This window comes from Pinus tabuliformis, chromosome 7 (assembly GCF_031772625.1).
Source record: "Pinus tabuliformis cultivar Carrire ecotype Pingquan chromosome 7, CPIR1, whole genome shotgun sequence".
NCBI classification, from domain to species: domain Eukaryota; kingdom Viridiplantae; phylum Streptophyta; class Pinopsida; order Pinales; family Pinaceae; genus Pinus; species Pinus tabuliformis.
Genome location: NC_142293.1, coordinates 1937902544 through 1937924115, shown reverse-complemented (window position 1 = coordinate 1937924115; position 21572 = coordinate 1937902544). Strand labels below are relative to the sequence as shown.

The 21572-nt window shown below is 39.3% G+C and overlaps 1 protein-coding gene across 1 annotated transcript; it reads right to left on the bottom strand.

Annotated features, from left to right (window-relative positions):
* Positions 1-1676: 1676 nt before the first annotated feature.
* Positions 1677-2510, bottom strand: LOC149256235 (uncharacterized). The gene has a single exon (XM_089455276.1). It carries the CDS (start codon positions 2508-2510, stop codon positions 1677-1679), a length of 834 nt encoding a protein of 277 aa, XP_089311402.1.
* Positions 2511-21572: the final 19062 nt, after the last annotated feature.

The window sequence follows — 21572 nt, the reverse complement described above, 5'->3', positions numbered from 1 at the left end:
CAAATATAGAGGCTCCAAACTTGTTGCCACTGAATGGGAATATTTAGGACTGCTCCCGATTTCCAGGCCTGTTGTGCTAATGAGGATCGCTCGTTGTCTGCAATTTGACTAAGATGAGAAATCCCCTGTTCTACTAGATGGAGTCTCAGGTCCTTGAGGAGTTTGTGAGCGTTGCCACACCCCACCCATGGGTCCACTCCCAGACGCACATTTGATCCTGAGTGAATTCTCCAAGTCAAACCGTTCCTTATCAGGTCCTTTGCTTTATTCACCACTTTCCAGATATTGGAGATGTTCCCGCCTATTTGATGATCATGTCGAATCCAATCCAGAGGGTTTATGGGGTTTATATATTTTGAAGTTACAACCTTCATCCAAAGGTTGTCGTTGTTGAGGAGCTGCCAGCCCAGTTTTGCTACTAGCGCTTTTGAGAAAAAATCCAGTCGCTTAATCCCCCAACCCCCCCATCATTTAGGCAGCGCCAGAGTCTCCCATCTTGTCCAAGCAAAGATTCTGCCTGTCTGGTTCCCCTTCCACAAAAATCTGCAACATATTTTCTGAAGCCTGTCCAGGATGCCTCTGGGGATCCATGCTAGGGTCATCCAGTAGACAGGGGTTGCTTCTAGAATCGCTTTGATCAGAATTAGTCTACCAGCTCTGGATAAGTATTTTTGGTACCATATGTTCAGGCACTTTTCCACCTTTGTGATAAGCCAGATCCAGTCTACAATTTTGTAGCCAAATGGTTTCAGACGATATCCCAAGTATCTCAAACCTTCTTCAAATGGATAGGTGACAAAGGGGAATCTCCTGAGCACGAACAACAACTCGTTTTGTGCACATCCGAGTGCAGACAAGGTTGATTTAGATTCATTTAAAACCATTCCAGTGGCCTTTTGAAAGACCCCCATGACTTGGTGGAGAGCTGTGAGGTCACTCAGACTGCCATCGAGAAAGATGAGGACGTCATCCACAAAAAACAAATGAGTCAAAGAAAGGGAATCAGTAACTTTGATACCCTTTAGGCGCCCATTCCTATGCTCTTCATGGATAAATCTGTTGAGGCCCTCCATGACCAGGAGGAACAAAAGTAGAGACAGGGGACATCCTTGTCTGAGGCCCCTTTCTGCATGAAAAAGAGGGGAAGTCGAGCCATTTATTAACACACAGAAGGGAACATCGGTTATGCAGCTCATGATCCATTTGATAAAAGGATAGGGGAAGCCAATATGGGTGAGGAGCAGACAAAGGTATAGCCAATTGACTTTGTCAAAAGCTTTAGAGAGGTCAATCTTTAGGATCATGCCTTTTTTTTTCCGGTACTGGACAGAATGGAGGAGTTCCTGAGCCATCCCAATGGCCTCATGGATTTGTCTATTGTGCAAGAAGGCAAATTGCTCTTGGGAGATGTGGAGCGAGAGGACAAGCTTTAAGCGATTTGCAATGATTTTGGCTATAATTTTGTAAATGCAGTTGCAAAGGGATATAGGTTTGAAGCCATCAAAAGAGGAGGGTTTGTTAGATTTTGGTATGAGGGCGATGAAGGTAGCTTTTAGGCTACCCGGGATCCTCCCTCTCTTTCTGCTTTCCTCGATGATTTGCAGGAGGTCTGCCCCCAGTACCTCAAAAAAGGTCACATAGAATTCTACGGTCCAACCATCCGGTCCCGAGCTCTTTTATTTCTTTAACATTTTTAAAGTATCTTCCAGCTCTCTCATAGATACTTCTCCCTCTAGCTCCTGTTCCATCTCCTGCTCAACAAACCTCGGGAAAAGTTGCACAGTTTTCATCACTTCGGCCAGGGAGGCATGAGGAGGTGCCTTATAAATATTATGAAAATGTGAGCAAGCTAAGGCCTTCCTACCATTTGCATGTTTATGGAAGAATTTAGTATTATCGTCCCCCTCCTTCAGCCAGATAGCCCTGCTACGAAGCCTCCAATTCGCTTCTCTGTTTGAAAGAACTTGGGTTCTCTTTTGAAGCGCAACAGTATAGGAGTCTTTTTGTTCTTGGGTCCTCATGACACCTCCTGTGTCCTCTTCAAACGAAAGTATGGCCCTCTCCGCCTCCTGGAGGGTTAAGTCGTCCGCCTCCTTTTTCTTCCAAGCCCAAGACTTAGATAGGCTCTTCAGTTCCTTCATATTGAGGAGGAAGTTCTGAGTTATGTCCCTCGAAGCACCAGGAGGGTGTGCCTTCCAGAAGTCTGTCACAAGCTTGATGTATTCCAGATCTTGCAGCCAGGTAGAATTGAACTTATAAGGGGCCTTTGGCTTGCTAATGACATCCTGAATCTCTAGGTATATAGGGCGGTGGTCTGACAGCCCACCCGAGCTTACCCATTGTCTAATACAGTGTCCTCCATTGATTAGGCCTTCTTTAGTGAGAAAGCGATCAAGTCTTCTAGCCAAACTTGCTTCCCCCACTCTGTTATTCCTCCAGGTAGGTTGCTTTTTTGTTGAAGGGACATCGATGAGACTATGGGACTCCAAGAGGTTCTCAAAAAGACCCATCATAGCATCCACCTAGGCATGATTGCCCCAGGATTCTGAGTATCCCAGAGAGAAATTGAGATCTCCCCCTATGATAACATTGTCTTGGAGTAGTAGAGACGAGTTGAGGAGAGGTCTTCAAAAAGCCATCCTGTGTTGACAGGGTCTGTACACATTGACTATCCAAAATTTTGATTCTAGGGTTGCGGAGTATATGTCTACACCCAGAAAGCCTCGGCCTCCCCATACACTCAAAGTTTTAATAGATTTGTTACATATGCCCAGGGTTAAACCCTCTGATCTACCCAAGGCATTGAGAGAGCGAAAAGACCATCCTGGGAGCCAAGAAGAAAGAAGGGAGGATACAACAGAAGTAGAGCCAAGGGTTTCTTGAAGGAAAATGATGTCGACCTGCTCAGAGGCAAATAAGCACTTGAGGGCTAGTTTCTTGTCCGGGCTAGCCATCCCATGACAATTAAAAGAGAGTAGCTTCATGGAGGTGGGGGAGGGGGGGAGAGAGATGGGCTTGCATTGCTCTAAGAGCCCAGTTTAAAGTCTTCTGCTTGCCAGAGGCAACCTCCTCCCCAGCCTGATGCATGGAATTGGACAGCTAGGAGGGTCACCCACTGGACTTGGGAGGGGGGGGGGAGGCAATGACTTCAAAGCCTATAGAGTCTAACCCTTGAGAGCACATCCGGGAGTGGAGAGGGTAACAGGGTTCAAGATTCTCAGAGTCTAGGAAGGGGGAAAGGGATGCCTCCGAGAGTGAAGGCTAAGGGAAGGAGAAAATGAGGGGGGGGAGGGGCAATAGTGCATTGCTGGACCATGGGGGTCAAAAAGGAACCCGGGGAGGGGGTGCACACAAATGAGGATTCAGGGGAAGAATAGAACAAAAATGCCTGGAAAGAGAAGGCATAACAGAAGTAACAACGACAAAAATAACAGAGGAGAGGGGGAAAGAAGACATACCCGTGGTGTGAGCATCCCTTATGGCCGCCCGTGCTCTGGTTAGAGGCGGAGAGGGAGGCCAGAGAGGAGCCTTCCCACGCTTCTTCCTTTGGTCTTTCTCGTGATCCTTGTCCACATCGGTCAGTTTTGGAGGGCACGGAGCTTCCTTGTCGATAGCAGATGGAGGTTCCTCCCGTGGAGGACGGTTTTCTTGCATGTTCTCCACCGGCAGTTGCACTCGCTTGTTGACCAGAGGGCAATCTTTGTACACATGCCCCACTTTATGGCAGCGTCGACATCTGTATGGGATTCCCTCGTAATCCAGAGGTTGCTTCCGTGTGAAAGACCTCCATTGTATCATTAAATATTCTTGCAGACCTCCTCGAGTGTCCATATGAACCAGTATCCTCGCAAATGCCATCTTTCCCGTAGACAGATATGACTTGTCTGATTCCATATAAGTGCCGATGGAATTCCCTATTCGTCTGAAAATGTCCTCTGACCAAAAATGCAGGGGGAGGCCAGGTAGTCTTACCCAGATCGGCCCGACTCCAAGTTGCTCCGTGTCCGGGTCGAAAAGGGGGGACCATCTCTTCAGCAGGACCAGGGCATGTTCAAAATGCCAATACGACGAGAGTACCCAATTCGTGAGGTCAGGCCTGGAGAATCTGAGAGCAAACCAGCCCTTTATGAATGTTTGCACAGTAGGCAGCTCCGCTAGGTGGTTCCCCCAGACCTCCAAAACCCAAGATTTCAAACGGGCTGCTGTGTAGCTGTGTCCCCTTATTCTATCGACCAGAACCCTATCAGCAAAATCCATGGTCTCTCCCAGCCAAATGTCTTCCTCCAATCTGAGGAAAGTGTCCACCTCCTTTGTTCTGAAGCACTGCGTCTTTTTTACAGTCCTCTCCTCAACTGCAGGGTTCCCACGACCTTCTGAGGAGTGCTCCTGGATGGGGGGGGTTCACCGGGGGAGGGGATGAAGCAGTGGGGAGACTTTCCACGAGGGGGGGGATACCAGTGAAACTGCGAGAGGGTGGAGGGGAAGTGCATGGCGGGGTTAGAGGAGTCAAGGATGTTGGAGGGGCACAAGGGGAGGGAGGATTTACAGAAAAACCAGGGTGAGAAAACTATCCAGGGGTCGGGGAGGGAGGGTTAGGGTTAATGCAACCCGAAGCAAACCCTAAGGTCGTCGAGGACGGCAGAGGAGTTGAGAGCGACGACTAGGCAAGAGGGTCATCCGGCAAGAGGGTCATCCGACAAGACGAGCTGGTGGTCCAGTGGTCCAGAGAGCGCAAGGAGTCCAGAAAGGGTCTCATGCAAGTCCTCACCAAATGAAATGGTCCCCAACTTAGTAGGTCCCAAGGACATCCAGATGGTGTCCTCCACTCTTTCCTCCTCCGAATAATCCACCATATCTAGGTCCATTGCTATCCAAGTAAAACACAAGGCCAGCTGCCTTGGTAATCGCCAGAGGGAGGAATAGCAAAGCAACATAAACCGACAAGACAGGCCAGAGTCCAAACAGCGATGTCGAAGAGCAAGAACAGGCGATCAGGTAAAAGGAAACAGAGTAAAAACCCCAAAACCACCCATAGTAAAAAGTAAGAGGTCTGCATGTGCGATGATGGGGACGTGTGCAGTGCTGGTACAAACAGTTGCACCCTTCTGCTGCATCCACGATGCAGCTAGCCATGATCGCCTGCTACCCTAGCCCAGACCTCCATTTCCCGCTTCATCCCACCAACCTTGTACTTATCTTCTAAATAAAATTAATTGGATAAAAATAAATTAAAATTAAAATTTTTATATAATTTATTTTTTTATTAAAAATAAAATATTATTTTAAAAATTCTATAAAAATGTATTAAAAAACTGAACATGTGTTACACTTCTAAAGTAAAATAAATTAAATATCACAACATAAAATTACCATGCGAAGGTTAAGGGTTAAATGAATCTCTGTTTAAAATTAACGATTAACCTCGGAAATGTCTGCTAAGAATTAAATATTACTTTACAATAATAATATATAACGAAACCATGAACATCCGAGAAAACGCTTAAATATGATAATATATGACAAAATCATGGGCATCTGTTGAACTGTATACAATGTGTACAAGCATTACTGCATTACTCTTCAAATTCACCGAGGCGGATAAGAGGCCTTCACTGGTGTGGCAGATAAGACACCTTCCGTTGTAGTATTTCTATGATGGTGTTCCCTTGAAATTGAATATATCCATGGCATTTTCCACTCGCTCCAAACTCCAGCCAAGACAGCATTGAGAAAGAATGCAGAAGAGTATAGTAGAAGTCCCCACCCGTGAGGACTTTTATCAAAAAATTCTAGCAAATTCTTCTTACTCAGAATGTAACTGCCACCGGTCCATTTCACCCACACCAGTATTTGAATAGCACCATATACCCATCTCCCACATTCCCACCCACTATTTGAATCTCCGTATAGGGTAGGCATGATGATATGGAGGTACGCTAACTCCAAAATCATCACCAAAATAAATAAGCTCTCCATCGAGTTGAACCATAGCCATGCAAGGGCAATAATACATAAGGCCATCAGAAGCAAGGGTATCAATTTCGAACCCACGGTTATCGACATTAAAAATAGCACCGACAGAAAGAGGCCTAATTGAGCATACAAATATGTGGGAGTGTACATGAACATCAAAATAAAGAAAAGGATATAGAGTAAACGAAAAGAAATAGAAGCAAGCCGAGTTAAAATAATGATGTTGTCCATGCACCAAGCAATACAAACGGCTACTGTTATCGCTACGGGTACATGCTGTGAGGGGGTAATGGCAGTGACAGATACAAATACAGTAAGAACAGCCCAAGCAATAGAGCAAATCAAGTTCACACAACAGATTATAAATGATAAGGTTTTAATGCCTAGAAGATCACCCCTAAAGGTTAGTACTTGGCAGACCACTTGGAAATCAGACTTGACCACAGCTTTGGTTAGAAATGCATTCGCAGCGAATCCACTTCCTTTACTGTCCACCAGATAGTCTCTGACTGTCCTTCTCGCCACCAGAGAGCTAGAGAAGCCATCCACTCCGAACATAAAAGTCAGTAAAATGTTTATTAATACTTCAGTCAACCTTGGAATTGTTGGGAATTTCTGATAATTCCAAAACAAAAAAAATGAACAAAGAATAATACTCTGTTTTTCTTTTAACACAGAGAAACTAAAATTGTTTTTGTTGAAGACAGAGTTTCAGCAACACACACAGAACGAAACTTGTATTCATTAATAATATTGTTGTTATAAAAAAAATTCTTCCTCCAACAGAGGGATTACATCAAGTCTGCTTCAGAGGCAGTTTATAACTTTACTCTGTCTCTCCTGGAAAATACACTGCTCTGTTCCTTCTTACTTTGCACTGCTGTGCCTTTACAAAAACTTTGTCTCTGCACCAAAAAAAAAATAACACTGTTGTGTGTGTAAATTTTTTTCATTCGCGCTCTGCTGCGTATTCCCCTTTTGCATTACATTACATCCTCAACAAAAAAAAACAAAACATAACTTTTCGTTTAACTTGTGTCGTAAAAAAAAATTACACCTGTGAATTAATAAAAATAATAAAATTAAAAACCTTTACCTACATTTACCAACCACAGTACATTTATTTAATTACTTCAGCATGGCGATATATGTTTTTTAATATTAACCATGGATTTTACTCCACTTCAATCCTACGGCTGTCAGTGATATCGCACGGCCCTTTCTGACTGAATTTTACCCGCCGGGGAAGGTGTACTTGCAAAACCACTCAAGCACGTGGCAGCTATTGATTGTGATCGCTGCCCTCGGAGAAATACCACTGTTCAGCATAAAGAGGTGCGGGGAATCCTCAGGCAGTTTTCAAAAATGAATGTTGCAGTTGAAATTATCATTTCAACACTCCCATTTAATTTCAACTGCTGGGTTATCAGTCATACCCAGACATTTCCTCAAAAACTCAAAACTTTTCTGCCCCAATGGTTTGGTCAGAATATCTGTAACTTGCTCCTGAGTTCTGCAGTGTTGTAAAACAATTTCTCCATTGTTTACTAATTCCCTGATGTTATGAAACTTTGTGTCAATGTGTTTCGTACTCTTATGAAACAAAACATTCTTGGATAATGCAATAGCTGAACTATTGTCACAAAAAATCACAGTTCCTTTTGTTTGCACTTGGCATAAACTCCTTAACATCCTTCTCATCTAAATTTCTTGACATGCTACTACTGTAGCTGCCACATATTCTGCCTCTGCTATAGACAACGCTACAATAGGCTGTTTTTTAGAAGCCCATGAAATGGCTCCTGAACCCATGTGAAAATCATAACCGGATGTGCTTTTCCGATCATCTACACCTCCAGCCCAATCACTATCAATGTATCCAATTAAATCTGAACATTCTAAAGTAGTATATAAAATGCCAAACCTTTTAGTACCTTTAACATACCTCAGAATCCTTTTTGTTTCTTGCCAATGTGCTTCGTATGGCCTATCCATGAATCTGGAAATTAAACTAACAGCATACATTATATCCGGCCTAGTTGCATTCAAATACATGAGGCTGCCAACTATGCTCTTGTACAAACTAGGATCAAAATCCTTGCTGTTGTCCTCTTTGCTGAGTTTTAATCCCATCACTGTGGGAGTGATTGCTGCTTTCCTCTCCTGCATATTAAATCTTTCCAACACTTCATTAACATATTTCACTTGTGAGATAAAAATGCCATTTCCATTTTGTTCTACTTCTATTCCTAAGAAGTATCTCAGCAAACCCATGTCAGTCATTTCAAATTCTTCTTTCATGACTGTTTTGAAATTTTCAATAAGGTGATCATCATTACCTGTGCAAATAACATCATCGACATATAACACAACAAATAGTATTTTACCATCCTTTTCTTTGATGTAGAGGGTGGGTTCTCCCTCACACTTTTCAAAACCATTTTCCAGTAGATAAGAATCTATCATATTGTACCATGCTCTTGGTGCTTGCTTCAGCCCATAAAGAGATTTCTTCAATCTGCACACTTTGTGCTCTTCGCCTTTCTTTTCATAGCCTAGAGGTTGTTCAATGTAAACATCTTCCATTAACACTCCATTTGGGAATGCTGACTTCACGTCCATTTGGTAAACTTTCCACTTGGTTTGTGCTGCTATGGACAGCACTGCTCTCACTGTTTCCATTTTTGCAACCGGTGCAAAAGTTTCCTCATAGTCTCTCCCACACTGTTGCTTATATCCCTTGACAACAAGTTTGCCTTGTGTCTTTCTATTTTGCCTTCAGCATTACTCTTAGTCTTGTAGACCCATTTAACTCCAATGACTTCATTTCCTTTTGGTAGTTCAACTAAATCCCATGTCTTGTTTCTTTCTATGACATTGATCTCCTCATCCATAGCTTCTATCCATTTCCTATCCTTAATTGCTTCTTCGAAATGAACAGGGTCATCAACATGACAATATAAAGCAAACAAAGAGTTCATACCTTCATTTGTTGCCTCTTGTTCATAAATGTCACTTAAATTTCTGAACTTCTTACCTCTTTCATTTGGTGTACTAGTGCTTGAAGAAGCACTTGAATTTCCTCCTTATGGTGTGCTTGGAGAAGCACTTTCATTTCTCCTCAAGGGTGTCTCTTGCTGCCCTTGTGTTGGTGTTGTTGTTTGAGGATCTATTTCAGCCATCTCCTCATCATCTTCATCATGTGACAAAGAGTTTTTAACATTCAATGTTTTCTCTATGCTTACATCCCAAGCTTCCTCCTCAATGAACTGAGCATCTCTACTCACAATACGCTTCTTGGTGGATGGGTTATACAGCCTATAAGCTTTGGATTCCTCACTGTATCCAATGAAAATGCATTTCTCCCCTTTGATGTCCAACTTCTTCCTTAGTTGATCTGGAATGTGTGCATAAGCCACACATCCAAAAACTTTTATGTGGGTGACTCCTTGCTTTGTCCCACTCCATGCTTCTTCTGGCACTCTGTTAATGACTTCTTTTGTAGGGCATCTATTCAAAATGTACATTTCACAGTGTACAACTTTAGCCCAATAATCATTTGGCAAATTCTTTGCCTTTAACATACTCCTCGCCATATCCATGATTGTCCTATTCTTCCTTTCGGAAACTCCATTTTGTTGCGGAGTGTACCTAGTGGTAAACTGCTTGTGAATTTCATTTTCTCTACAAAAACATAGAAATTCCTTGGAGATATACTCACCTCCTCTATCATTTCTTAGAACTTTGATATGCAGCCCACTTTGGTTTTCTACAAGTGCTTTGAAATTGCAAAATCTTTCAAACACTTCATTTTTGTTCTTAAGGAAACAAACCCAAGTTTTTCTAGTAAAATCATCAATAAATGTTAGTATATAGTGGTTGCCTGCAAGTGAGGGAGTTTGCATTGGTCCACATAAATCTAAGTGGACAATCTCTAAGGATGTTTTTGCCCTTATGCTTTTCCCAGATGGAAAACTTTCTCTGTGTTGTTTTCCCAAGATACAACCTTCACAAAGGTTGTCTAGTTTCTCTATCAATGGTAATCCTCTTACCATTCCTTTTCTATTCAACAAGTTAAGACCTCCAAAGTTGATATGTCCAAATATTAAGTGCCACAACCAATTTTCATCTTTTGGTTTGCTTTGGAAAGCGTCTTGTGTCACTGCTGCTATTTCTTCTCCATTTTTTAAATCTGCTTTCATTCTGAGAGGGAACATCTTGTTCCTTGTCATCTTCACTTCAGCAATACATTGTTTGCTGGGTGTTTTATCCATGATGGTGCATACATCATCCACAAAGAAAACATTGTACCCCTTTTGAATAAGTTGTCCAATACTTAAGAGGTTACATTTCATTCCAGGAACATAATAAACATCTGCTATGGTTTTCTTTTCACCTTTCTTTGTTAAGACATTTACTTCTCCTTTTCCCATAACAAAAACTTTATTATCAGTCCCTAGTGTGACTTGTGACTTCACACTCTGATCTAACATAGAAAACAGGGCTATGTTTCCTGTCATATGGTTACTGCAACCAGAGTCTAGAAACCATACATCTTCACTCTTTTCTTCAATCATATTACAGGTTAAAAACAAATTATTTTGGCTGATATTTTCTCTAGTGAAATTTGCATTAGTTCTATTATTCATATCATGCTGCTTCTTCCTACATTCATTTGCATAATGCCCATATTTTTTACAATAGTGACATTGGACATTGGATTTATCATACCTTTGTCCTTGAGCATGATGTTGTCCACTTTGTTGGCTACTGCCTTAGCCTTGGTTCTAATTTGGATTGCTGCCTCTTCCTTGAGCATTTGCCGGACTGTTTCTTCCACCTCTGTTTTGGCTTCTGCCTCTTCCTCTCTTGTTTCCTCTGCCTTGACCTCTTCCTCTTACAAAGAACATCTGGGTCTTAAAGGCATATTCTAGAGATGAGTTTTCATTTCTACTCAATCTCTGCTCATGTGTTATCAGTGATGCATGTAGTTCATCAACTGAGAAGTTTGTGAGATCCTTTGTCTCTTCTATGGTGGTGACAATCACATCGAACCTTGAGGGTAGGATCCTCAATAGTTTCTCCACAATCCTCCTTTCTTCAAGAATCTCTCCATGAGACCTTATCTGTGTGACCAGACCAATCACATGTGTGAAGAATGAGTCAATATTATCTGACTCCTTCATGCAGAGAGTCTCAAAATCTCTCCTTAGCAACTATAGTTTTGCTATCTTCACTTTCTCCATGCCTTGATAGGCTATCTTGAGAGTTTGCCATGCTTCTTTAGATCTCTTGGCTGTTGCTATCCTTGGAAACACACTCTCATGCACTACTTGATACAAAAAGTAGAGGGCTTTAGAATCCTTCTTCTTATTGCTCTTCAACAGATCTTTCTCTGCTTGAGTTAAATTATTAAACTCATTTTCATCTGTTGGTTCTTCAAAACCATCCTCAACAAATTCCCATAAGTCTTGGGAAGCAAGCAAGGCTCTCATAGTTATTGCCCAATAGTCATAGTTGTTTCCATTAAATTGTGGGAGATGAGTATTACAGATACCCATGCTAGTGCTGGCTCCAGCCATTCTTGCACTCTTAACTATGCTTCAAAATACTTGACTGTGTATTTAAAATAACTGACTGTCCTCAACAGTAACACAAAAACTGACTTGAGAAATACCTTGGATTATTTCTTGACTGAGTCTTCACTCTGCTGGAGAAGCTTCTGCAACAAGAAATCCTTCCTCCAGCTTCTTTGACACCTTCAAAGAGCCTGGAAAAGCTCTGATACCATGTTGGGAAATTCTGATAATTCCAAAACAAAAAAAATGAACAGAGAATAATACTCTGTTTTTCTTTTAACACAGAGAAACTAAAATTGTTTTTGCTGAAGACAGAGTTTCAGGAACACATATAAAAGGAAACTTGTATTCATTAATAATATTGTTGTTATAAAAAAAATTCTTCCTCCAACAGGGGGATTACTCCAAGCCTGCTTCAGAGGCAGTTTATAACTTTACTCTGTCTCTCCTAGAAAATACACTGCTCTATTCCTTCTTACTTTTCACTATTGTGCCTTTACAAAAACTCTATCTCTGCACCAAAAAAAAATTAACACTACTGTGTGTGTAAATTTTTTCCATTCGTGCTCTACTGAGTATTCCCCTTTTGCATTACATTACATCCTCAACAAAAAAAACAGAACATAACTTTTCGTTTGACTTGTGTCGTAAAAAAAAATTACACCCGTGAATTAATAAAAATAACAAAATTAAAAACCTTTACCTACATTTACCAACCACAGTACATTTCTTTAATTACTTCAGCATGGCGATATATTTTGTTTATTATTAACCGTGGATTTTACTCCACATTAATCCTACGGTTGTTAGCAATATCGCATGGCCCTTTCTGACTGAATTTTACCCGACAGGGAAAGCTATACTTGAAAAACCACTCAAGCATGTGGCAGCTGTTGATTACGATCGTTGCCCTCGGATAAATACCACTGTTCAGCATAAGGCGGTGCGGGGAATCCTCAGGCGGTTTTCAAAAATGAATGCTGCAGTTGAAATTATCATTTCAACAAGAATTATGAACGACACCATGTTGTATTCTACCATGTTGTCTTCTACGCTTTTGCTCCAAGTTGGACGTCCAGCCAAGTAGTCTTCCAAAGCTTCGGAAGCCATGACTCTGACTCCTCTGCTTTCGGCATCTTTAGACCTCAAAGATCTTACCAGTAGCTCTGTCCACTTATCACGTCGGGCATCATTCATTGGAATGCAGATGCAAATGTGCCCTTTTCCGTTGATAGACCGGGCACTGATATCGTCAAGAATTTCAGATACCACCTTTGACTCATTCACTCTCACTTTGTACCCTTCATCGTCCTGCACCAACGGCAACAGGCTGCCCCAGTTGCAGCCATGGCAGCCATTTGTGAGGCAGGTAAGACATGGCAGTAGGCAAAGGGAATTGGAGAGTCGTTTCAATGTCCCAGGCATCCGAAGACTAAGCATGTTAGTTATCTCTTCAATTGTCCAGAATACAATGCAGTTGCAATAATTGCATTCACACATCTCTATAGTGACTTCTGGAGAGACTACCTCACGATCTTTTATCGCATCTTGTAATGGAAGGAATCACAGCAAAATGGAGCCCACAATAGGGGCATTGGTTTTCATGAACTCTTTCATGGACAAATTCGGTTTGTCGTTAGAGAGCATCACAACAGAAGCATTCTGTACACTTCCATTTTCATTAGAAGCACTAGGCCGACGACCTGCAGAGGTGGTCTCAAGATCTTCTTCTCTAAAACAAGGTATGTGGATACCCACTCGATGTCGAAGACGTCTGAACAACTCGACCATCTTCAGGATGACCAGTTGATTTCGAATATGTCTGAATAAATCGACCATCTTCTAGATGCCAAGTCGATGTCGAAGCCGTCTGAAGAAATCGGCCATTTTCTGGATGCCCAGTCCATGTAAAAGCCGTCTGAATGATTCGAACATCTTCTGGAGAGGAACTTGCTCTGCAGAAGCAGTTTGTTCTGTAATCAGTCCATTGCCATCTTCAATCCCATTTATGGTCTTGAGTTTGGCACTTACTAGAATGTCCAGGGCATCCCTGGCACCTATCTCTAGATCCAGCCTTCCTCTTATGAGACTTGTAACAAAAACAACTAAATTACCAAGGCATGTAATTCCTTGAACAGAAATATTAACAAATCCACTCATACCTTCACTTATGTCCAATTGTGCTAAAGCAAAAGATGATAACCATCCCAACCAGCAAACCAATTTTATAACAAAAACTTGCAGATTCTGAAGTAAACCCATTTCAAAATGCAGTTCAGAGAAAAAAATCACCTGACTTGCGATCACCAAAACTTTAACCTCCACTCAATCTACGCCCAGTCTATGTTGTGCCCGCAGACATTTATATAGAAAAACATATTCAAACTATGCCATCCATGAAGTTTCACTTGTGATCACCAAAACTTTAACCTTCCACTCAATCGATGCTCAGTCTATGTTGTGCCAGCAGACATTTATATAGAAAAACATATTCAAACTATGTCATCCATGAAGTTTCACTTTATCATCCTTAGACTTGCTTAGCAACTTCTTCATTTAGGTGTACAGCATAGTAGGATCTTAACGCGGAGAAAATATAACGATGCTTCAGGGAAACCTATTTTATTCCAAGGAACCAAACGATTTTTGTCGTGAAATCGATGATTTTGGATTAAACCCATTTCAAAACAAGAAATGAGCGATGATTTTGGATTAAACCCATTTCAAAACAAGAAATGAGGGATGATTTTTTATTAAACCCATTTCAAAACAAGAAATGAGCGATGATTTTGGATTAAACCCATTTTAAAACACAATGGGTGGACAAATTTTACCCTAATTTTATAGATAACTAAATTTAACTTTAGTAATTTTTTATTTTCTTCAAAAGTCTTGCAATAAAGATAAATCTCATCTATTCCATGTAAATTTAAAAATTTACTTTCACATTACTTATTATATGGAAGTATTATGATAGGTAAACTATTTTCCTTTCCCTTTTCATTTTATTAGGTAATTTGTTTTTATAAATAGTTAATTAAATGAAAAAAATTTAAGTGTATAAATCTATTAAGTGATTATTAATTAAAAATTAAAAATAACAGATATTTAATTAATTGAAAAAAATTATAAGATTCACTCTAAATAGAATTTTTTTACCTAATAATAAGTATATCAAAGCTCTTTGTGATAAGCTCCAAACACAATAAAATGAATAAGTATATCAAACCTCTATATGATAAGCTCCAAACACAATAAAATGAATATACCAACTATGTCATGAAATATGCATTTTCTTTTTATAAATCATAATCATCCTATCTAACATATAAGACATAAATAGAGTCTCGATGCTTGTTGGATATGGTCCGATCAGTTTCAGTTTCTGAATAACTGAAGATTTGTTCTTCTTTTTCATAGTAATTTGAGTCACCTGATCTATGTTCCACTTGATCCACGTAAGAATCGAAAAGTGATTGATGTTTGGCAACAAAAGGTTGAACATATACTTGATCCTGATACTTCTGAAATGAAAGGGTACTACACGGGATCCGTATATACCTCCCGATAATATCCATAGGTAACTCGTCCTGAGTATAGGATGAACATTACCCTGTACATATTCAGGTGCATGAAACACATTGGTATTCCAGTGCATTTCTCCTTCTAAGTCAGAATATATATTTTTGCGAACTTTTTCCTTGAAGGAAGATGTTCTAGCACGAACCTCGGCAATAATCTGTTTTGATTCCACATATTGATCATTTTGAACCAAAATAAAACTTTGTGGCGGAATGGTTAAGTTTTGTACTTGATCCTAACCATCAATAGTAATGGATAAGTTATTATGACATAGATAAGCAGGATGTCCATTACATGTACATGTGGGATAAACCAAATTTTCATTGAATTCAATCTTTCCATTGAAAGGGGCTCGTATATGTTCTGCAATATCACCAGTACATACCCCCCCAGTATGAAAAGTCCTTAGTGTTAGTTGAGTTCCTGGTTCTCCAATGGATTGGCCCGTAATAATACCTACTGCTTCTCCTAATTCAATCAAGTGACTGTGAGTAGTACTCCGACCATAACATAATTGACAAATCCGAGATATACTCTTGAAAGTAAAGGGGGTTCGTATATATATTGGTTGTGTTCGAAGGTTTATTAATTGATTGGCAAGTCCAACTCCAATATCCTGATTGCGTGTGGCAATGCATCTCATATTTATATATACATCGTCTGCTAGCACACGGTCAATCAGTATTTGTGTTCGTACAACAATTTCATTTTTGTCCCTCTCTCGACCTCGAATGGGACTTACAAAAATACCTTGGATAGTGCCAGAATTTGTTCTACGTACTACAATGTGTTGAACTACTTCAACGAGTCTACGTGTGAGGTATCCAGCATTTGTTGTTCGTACAGCAGTATCCACAACTCCTTTATGATCCCCATAACAGGAAATAATATATTCCGTTAAAGAGAGCCCTTCGCGTAAATTCCGTTGAATGTGTAGATCGATGATTTGTCCTTGAGGATCTGACATTAATCCTCTCATACCTACTAATGGTGAACCTGAGATGTACTTCCCCTAGCTCCTGAGAAGGACATCACATGTACTAGATTTAAAGGATAAGTCATGCTAAAATTTGGATTCATTTCTTTTCTCAAATATTCACTGGTAGCATACCATATCTCAATCGATTGACGTAATTTTTCCACTGCATGTACATTCCCATAAGGATTCTGTTTCTCCAAAACAGAACCTTGTAAAATTAAAAATCAAATCAAATATAGAAAATATACCTAACCTCTCAATGAAATCTTTAATCATATGCCCATAAGAGAAGCCTCTGTGTTGAAACAAAAGAGATGTTTGAAAATGACTTGGTGGCACAGTTCAACGACAAAATAGAGCCCACAAGGATAGTAAATTAGCATTTTTTTGGATGCCACGTAGATAATGTCAACCACCAGTTCAGGAGTAGAGCATGAATTCCAGGAAAAGAGGAATATTATTTTACAACAATTACTAAGGCATATGAAGGGGGTTTTCATCTTTGATTTTGCAGAACTGTCATATTGACAAACGAAGAATTGCTGAAGGATAACAGTGCTCATTGAGCAACCTTTTTCCATGGAGAGACGTGCACTAAGCCATCCCTATGGGTCCCAATCCCAAAGATGCAATAAAAGTCCCATGGTAAAGCCAAATTCCATTCCATCCCTGCCTTTTTCTCGGAATATTACCGTACTCCACGTCTTACTGAGAAAGGTAACGAAGATTATTGGCCGGTACACTATCCACCAGCGACATTCTTTTAGAAGTCAAAAACGTGCTTCCCGAAAAAGCTTGATGCGGTAAAAGTTTTTATATAAAGCTAAGAAATACGCTTTGTGGTTTAGGTTCGACTTTTACCGTGGCAATGAATAGCTTTATTTATTAAATACTTTTGGAATTAGTTTATTCTTCTCAATATTCTTTCATAAAAATCGAGAATTATTTTTTTACAAATTAATTAATCAATAGGGTTAAATTTGACAGTTGTATGTAGTCAGGCTCTGTAGTGTTCAAGATCTCATAATTTGCAATGGTCTAAAGAAGTGGCCCAATTATAGCTAGATGACCTGCATCCATGGACTTGGTAGCAACGTGATAGACTATGTTATCTCCGATCTCCCTCTATACAACAAAATAACAAATTTTGACATCTTAAACGACCACCAGCCTAACTCTGATTATAGGCCTTTACTTATAACTCTCAATTTGTCATTCATAGAGATCCCATAGAAGATAATCCTTATAACCAAAAGAAGTTAATCTTTGATAGAAATAAAAAAGATCTCTTTCTAAATGAATTAAAAACTAATTTGCTTCATTTATCTAATATAGACAACATAGAAGATCTCTATCATAATTTTACTACAACACTCTCATATTCTATTAACAAGTTCTCAATTGAACTTTCAAGTAATAAAAGAAATAGCAAAACCAACCCATGGTATGACAAAGATTGTAAAAGTGCGAGGAGATAAATTAAGGAAGTTGTTGATGAATCTCTTAAAATTGGCAAGATAAAAATATACAAAGCCCTAACTAAAAGGAAAAAAAAGGTAGTATATTCGTAAAAGACAAGAGAATCTCTTACACCTCTCTAAGGTAGCTCCTAAGAAATTCTAGAGGCAGATTCTAACTAGGAAAACTAAAGATAATAATAAAATTTCTTTACACGACTGGAATTCCTATCTTAAAAAGCTTTATGAATCTCCAAATGTCATGGATAACTTTGAAACCCTGCTCACAATGAAAGAAGTTTTCTCATTAGAAGACATTGATTTTGGGGTTAATCACTTGGCTAATGGGAAAGCTAAGGACATTGAAGGTTACCAGGCGGAAATCTTAAAAATTGGAGGTCTTGTCCTCATCCCCCACATTCACAAGATTTTCAATCAAGCAGTCAAGAAAGGGTTCCCTAAACCATGGGCTCAAAGCATCATTATCCCTATTTTTAAAAGTGGGGATACAAATAACCCCTCTAATTATCGGACAATTATGATCAACCCTCTCCTAGCCAAGTTATATGGTATTATTTTGGTAACGAAGTTGAGCATATGGCTTGAAAGTGAAGGTAAGTGGGCTAAAGGCCAAGCGGGTTTTAGAACGCAGCACTCAACAACAAACCACCTTGTTATGCTTAGGATCATTGTGGAGGAATGCGGCAATGATAAATCTAATCTCTTTTTTTGCTTTGTAGACTTTAGAAAGGCTTCCTATACAGTTCCTAGAAACAACCTTTGGAACATATTAGAAGAGCTAAAGGTTCCTTTTGAGTTGAGAGATGCTGCTATAAGGTTATACGAGAATGTAATTTCCAAGTTAAAGAGCAATGAGGGGTGGTCGAAAGATATTAAGTGTAATATCGGATTTTAACAAGGTTGCCCCCTCTCACCTACACTATTTGGCAATTAAATCGACAAGCTAGAAGGTTGTTTATAGGAAGTAGGATGTGCTAGCACGATCTTAGCTGGGATAGTCATCATCCTTCTTCTCTACACTGACAATATTGTTCTTCTTGCAAGTTGCCCATCTGATCTTGATAAGCAACTTATACTTCTTAAGGATTTCTGCTCTACCATGGGTATGACTGTTAACACTAACAAAACAAAAGTTATGATTATCAAATCAAAGAAGGACACTTATGCTAATTTTATGTATAATAGAATGTTACCCTCTTTGTGGCTCCCACATGAAGATAATAAGATAAAGAATAAGCTCCCCACCTTTGGAACTCTATATAACTTATTAATTATTAGATATAAAATAAAAAATATACCCATAGTTTATAATTTAATTATACTTTTAGTAAAATCAGTTTGTTATATTTTATAGTTTAGATTATATATTTAAATACAAAAATAAATTTATTACTCTAAAATACCTATCAACATATCAAAATCAAAGAACGTTCAATAGAAATAAAAATGCAAACTCAAAGAGCGTTCAATAGAAATAGAAATGCATGGAGTGGATGGTCTTTAGTCTTTGAATTCATTAAAGTGAATTTTCCTCGTGTTGTAGCGGCTACAACACTCCTCCAAAAGTTTGTCTTAGCTTTGTTTTGGATCCTCCCTACCAACCTATTACAGATCTATTTGGGCACATCACTCCCGACGATCAGATCAGTACAAATAGGGCTCATCAAACCCTAGTTTCAATTGCTACATACCCTATACAAGTCATCATATTGAATGTTTTCATCCATGAAAGTTTCCTAGTTTGAAACCCTACTGAAATGCCTCTTTGGGACACCAACGCAGCCTTGGTCAGGGGAAATGCTCTGCACAGCAGGTAGGCCTATTCAGACCTGCGTTGCAGATCACTTAGGCCCACTTTAGCTTGTGCTAGGCGAGGATGAACGAAATTGACATAGGATTCTAGGAATATTCCTTTATTCTAGAGCATTCTAGAATGATGCCCAACTCTTATCTCATCCTATGAGCTCGATTTTGGATAGGCTCTGGATCATCCAACCCTCTATCCTCTCATCCCTTTCTCCATGGAAACTAACTATCCAATTATGGAAAACCATTCAATGCCCTATTTATGACAAAACCACTTGCATTTCCCTATAAATTGACCACTCATCATAGTGATCTGGAGACTAGAACTTGGATATCATAGAGAAATATTGTTGGTTTTTGACTTGAAATCATTTTCAAGTAATGTTATGCTGGTGGATTGATGTGCTATTGGTGTGACGAGGGTTTGGACTAAGCTGGATGAGTGACACGGGATCGAACCACATTGGGTGTAACTTCTCCTTCTATCAATCAATAAAGTTGTTTGTTCCTTTTCCAATACTTTTGTCTATACATATGATGAATGTATGTTCAAATGTTGTCGATTCCATTTGTTTACAGTAGATAGATCATATGCTTTGATTGTTGTTGTCTTCTTTTTATGTTGACAAGTACCAATCGAGTGAATTCAGTTTGAGTGGGAGTGATGGGAGCAATTCAAAGGAGATCAAATGAAGCAAAGGATCACGAGTAGGTTCATTTATCTTATTTCTCTATTGTAGTAAAAGGTTAAACGTCTTTACTTTTGTTGTTCTAAGTGTAACTACCCACGTAGGGAAGATGTACTTATCCGTAGGTATAAATTCTGTATAACAAATTGGCGACCATATTGGGGAACGACCATCATTCCTGGTAGTTTACCCTTATCATATTACATCCTAGTATACTTTACATGACTTCATTGATCCCTTTTCAGTCATTTTGAATCTTTTTTGGTTAAAAAATTGTGCTTAAATGTCTACTCATTGTGCTCTCTATCATCATTGCAGTGTTGTTCTTGACACAGTGTGTTGCAGAGCAGCCTTAGCTTAGAGACAATGCTCTACAACGCATTGTCTCCTACTCAGGGCTGCGTTGATCCCTGTCAAGCTAGAAAACCCATCTTTTGCTTGATTTTTCCAAAGTTGCTTCTGATGTTGTTTGTTGAAAGATCAATGTTTTCTATGGCTCTAAAATCAGTTTGCATTTCCTTTCCTAGCCCTACTTTGACCTTGATTGTTTAGTGTTTCTTAAGATATTTATTTATCATTTACAATTCATTGTCAAAGTTATCTTACATTAATTAGTCTTTACTTTTCTGAAAATAATTGTCGTAAAGTCTTCATTTCTTTGAAAAAGAAACTGTCGTAAAGTCTTCATTTCTTGTGAAAAGCATTGATTGATCGTTTTTGCATTTAGTTTCTTTATGTTCATCTAAACATTAAAGGAATGAAAAGAAAAACATGCATAATGCATTTAGAATTTTTTGTGTGCTTGTAGGAACGGTATAGGGAAAGTTGCATTAGATGTGCTCTATGCTCTTTGTTTAAAGATTCTGATTGCTCTATCCCTTTTAGTTATGGTTTTAATTGTTTAAATCAAATGAAAATAATGTTTCTCATCATAGTTGCATTCTAGGAGTTTCAAAAACATCACGTCGTGAACCTGAAAGGCAAACTTTTAAACAAGATCAACTAAAATTTATTTCAATTAACCTAATGGAGCATTGTAACTTAATGCATAAAATTTAGAGGTCTAGGTTAGATACGTATTCTGGCGTCGCTAAACATAGCAGTTGTCGCTAATGGTGTGCGATACATTCCAAGTGTGATACCTCATTCCACGTACGTAAGTATATAATAGCTCGTTAACGTACTTTCGGGTATATAGGTGTTGGAAATAATATTGAGAGGGGGGGGTGAATCAGTATTATCAAATCAGATACTTTTCAATTTCATGCTCAAATTCATATACGCGGCTTCAATTCAGTATATCAGCGTATATACGCGACTGTGTTAAATGCAACTAGCGTATATGCAGTAATCTTATGATTCAGTTAGCTTATCTTCAGTAAATTCATCAGAACATTATTAACCATAATAACTGTAATCAGGTGCAGTAAAACAGAACAGATCATCACACATAAGAAGCACACATGAACACCAATATATAAGGTGG

What these genes read in the sequence shown, in the direction of transcription:
- LOC149256235 (XM_089455276.1), bottom strand. Translation starts at nt 2,510, where the DNA reads ATGGGTCTTTTTGAGAACCTCTTGGAGTCCCATAGTCTCATCGATGTC.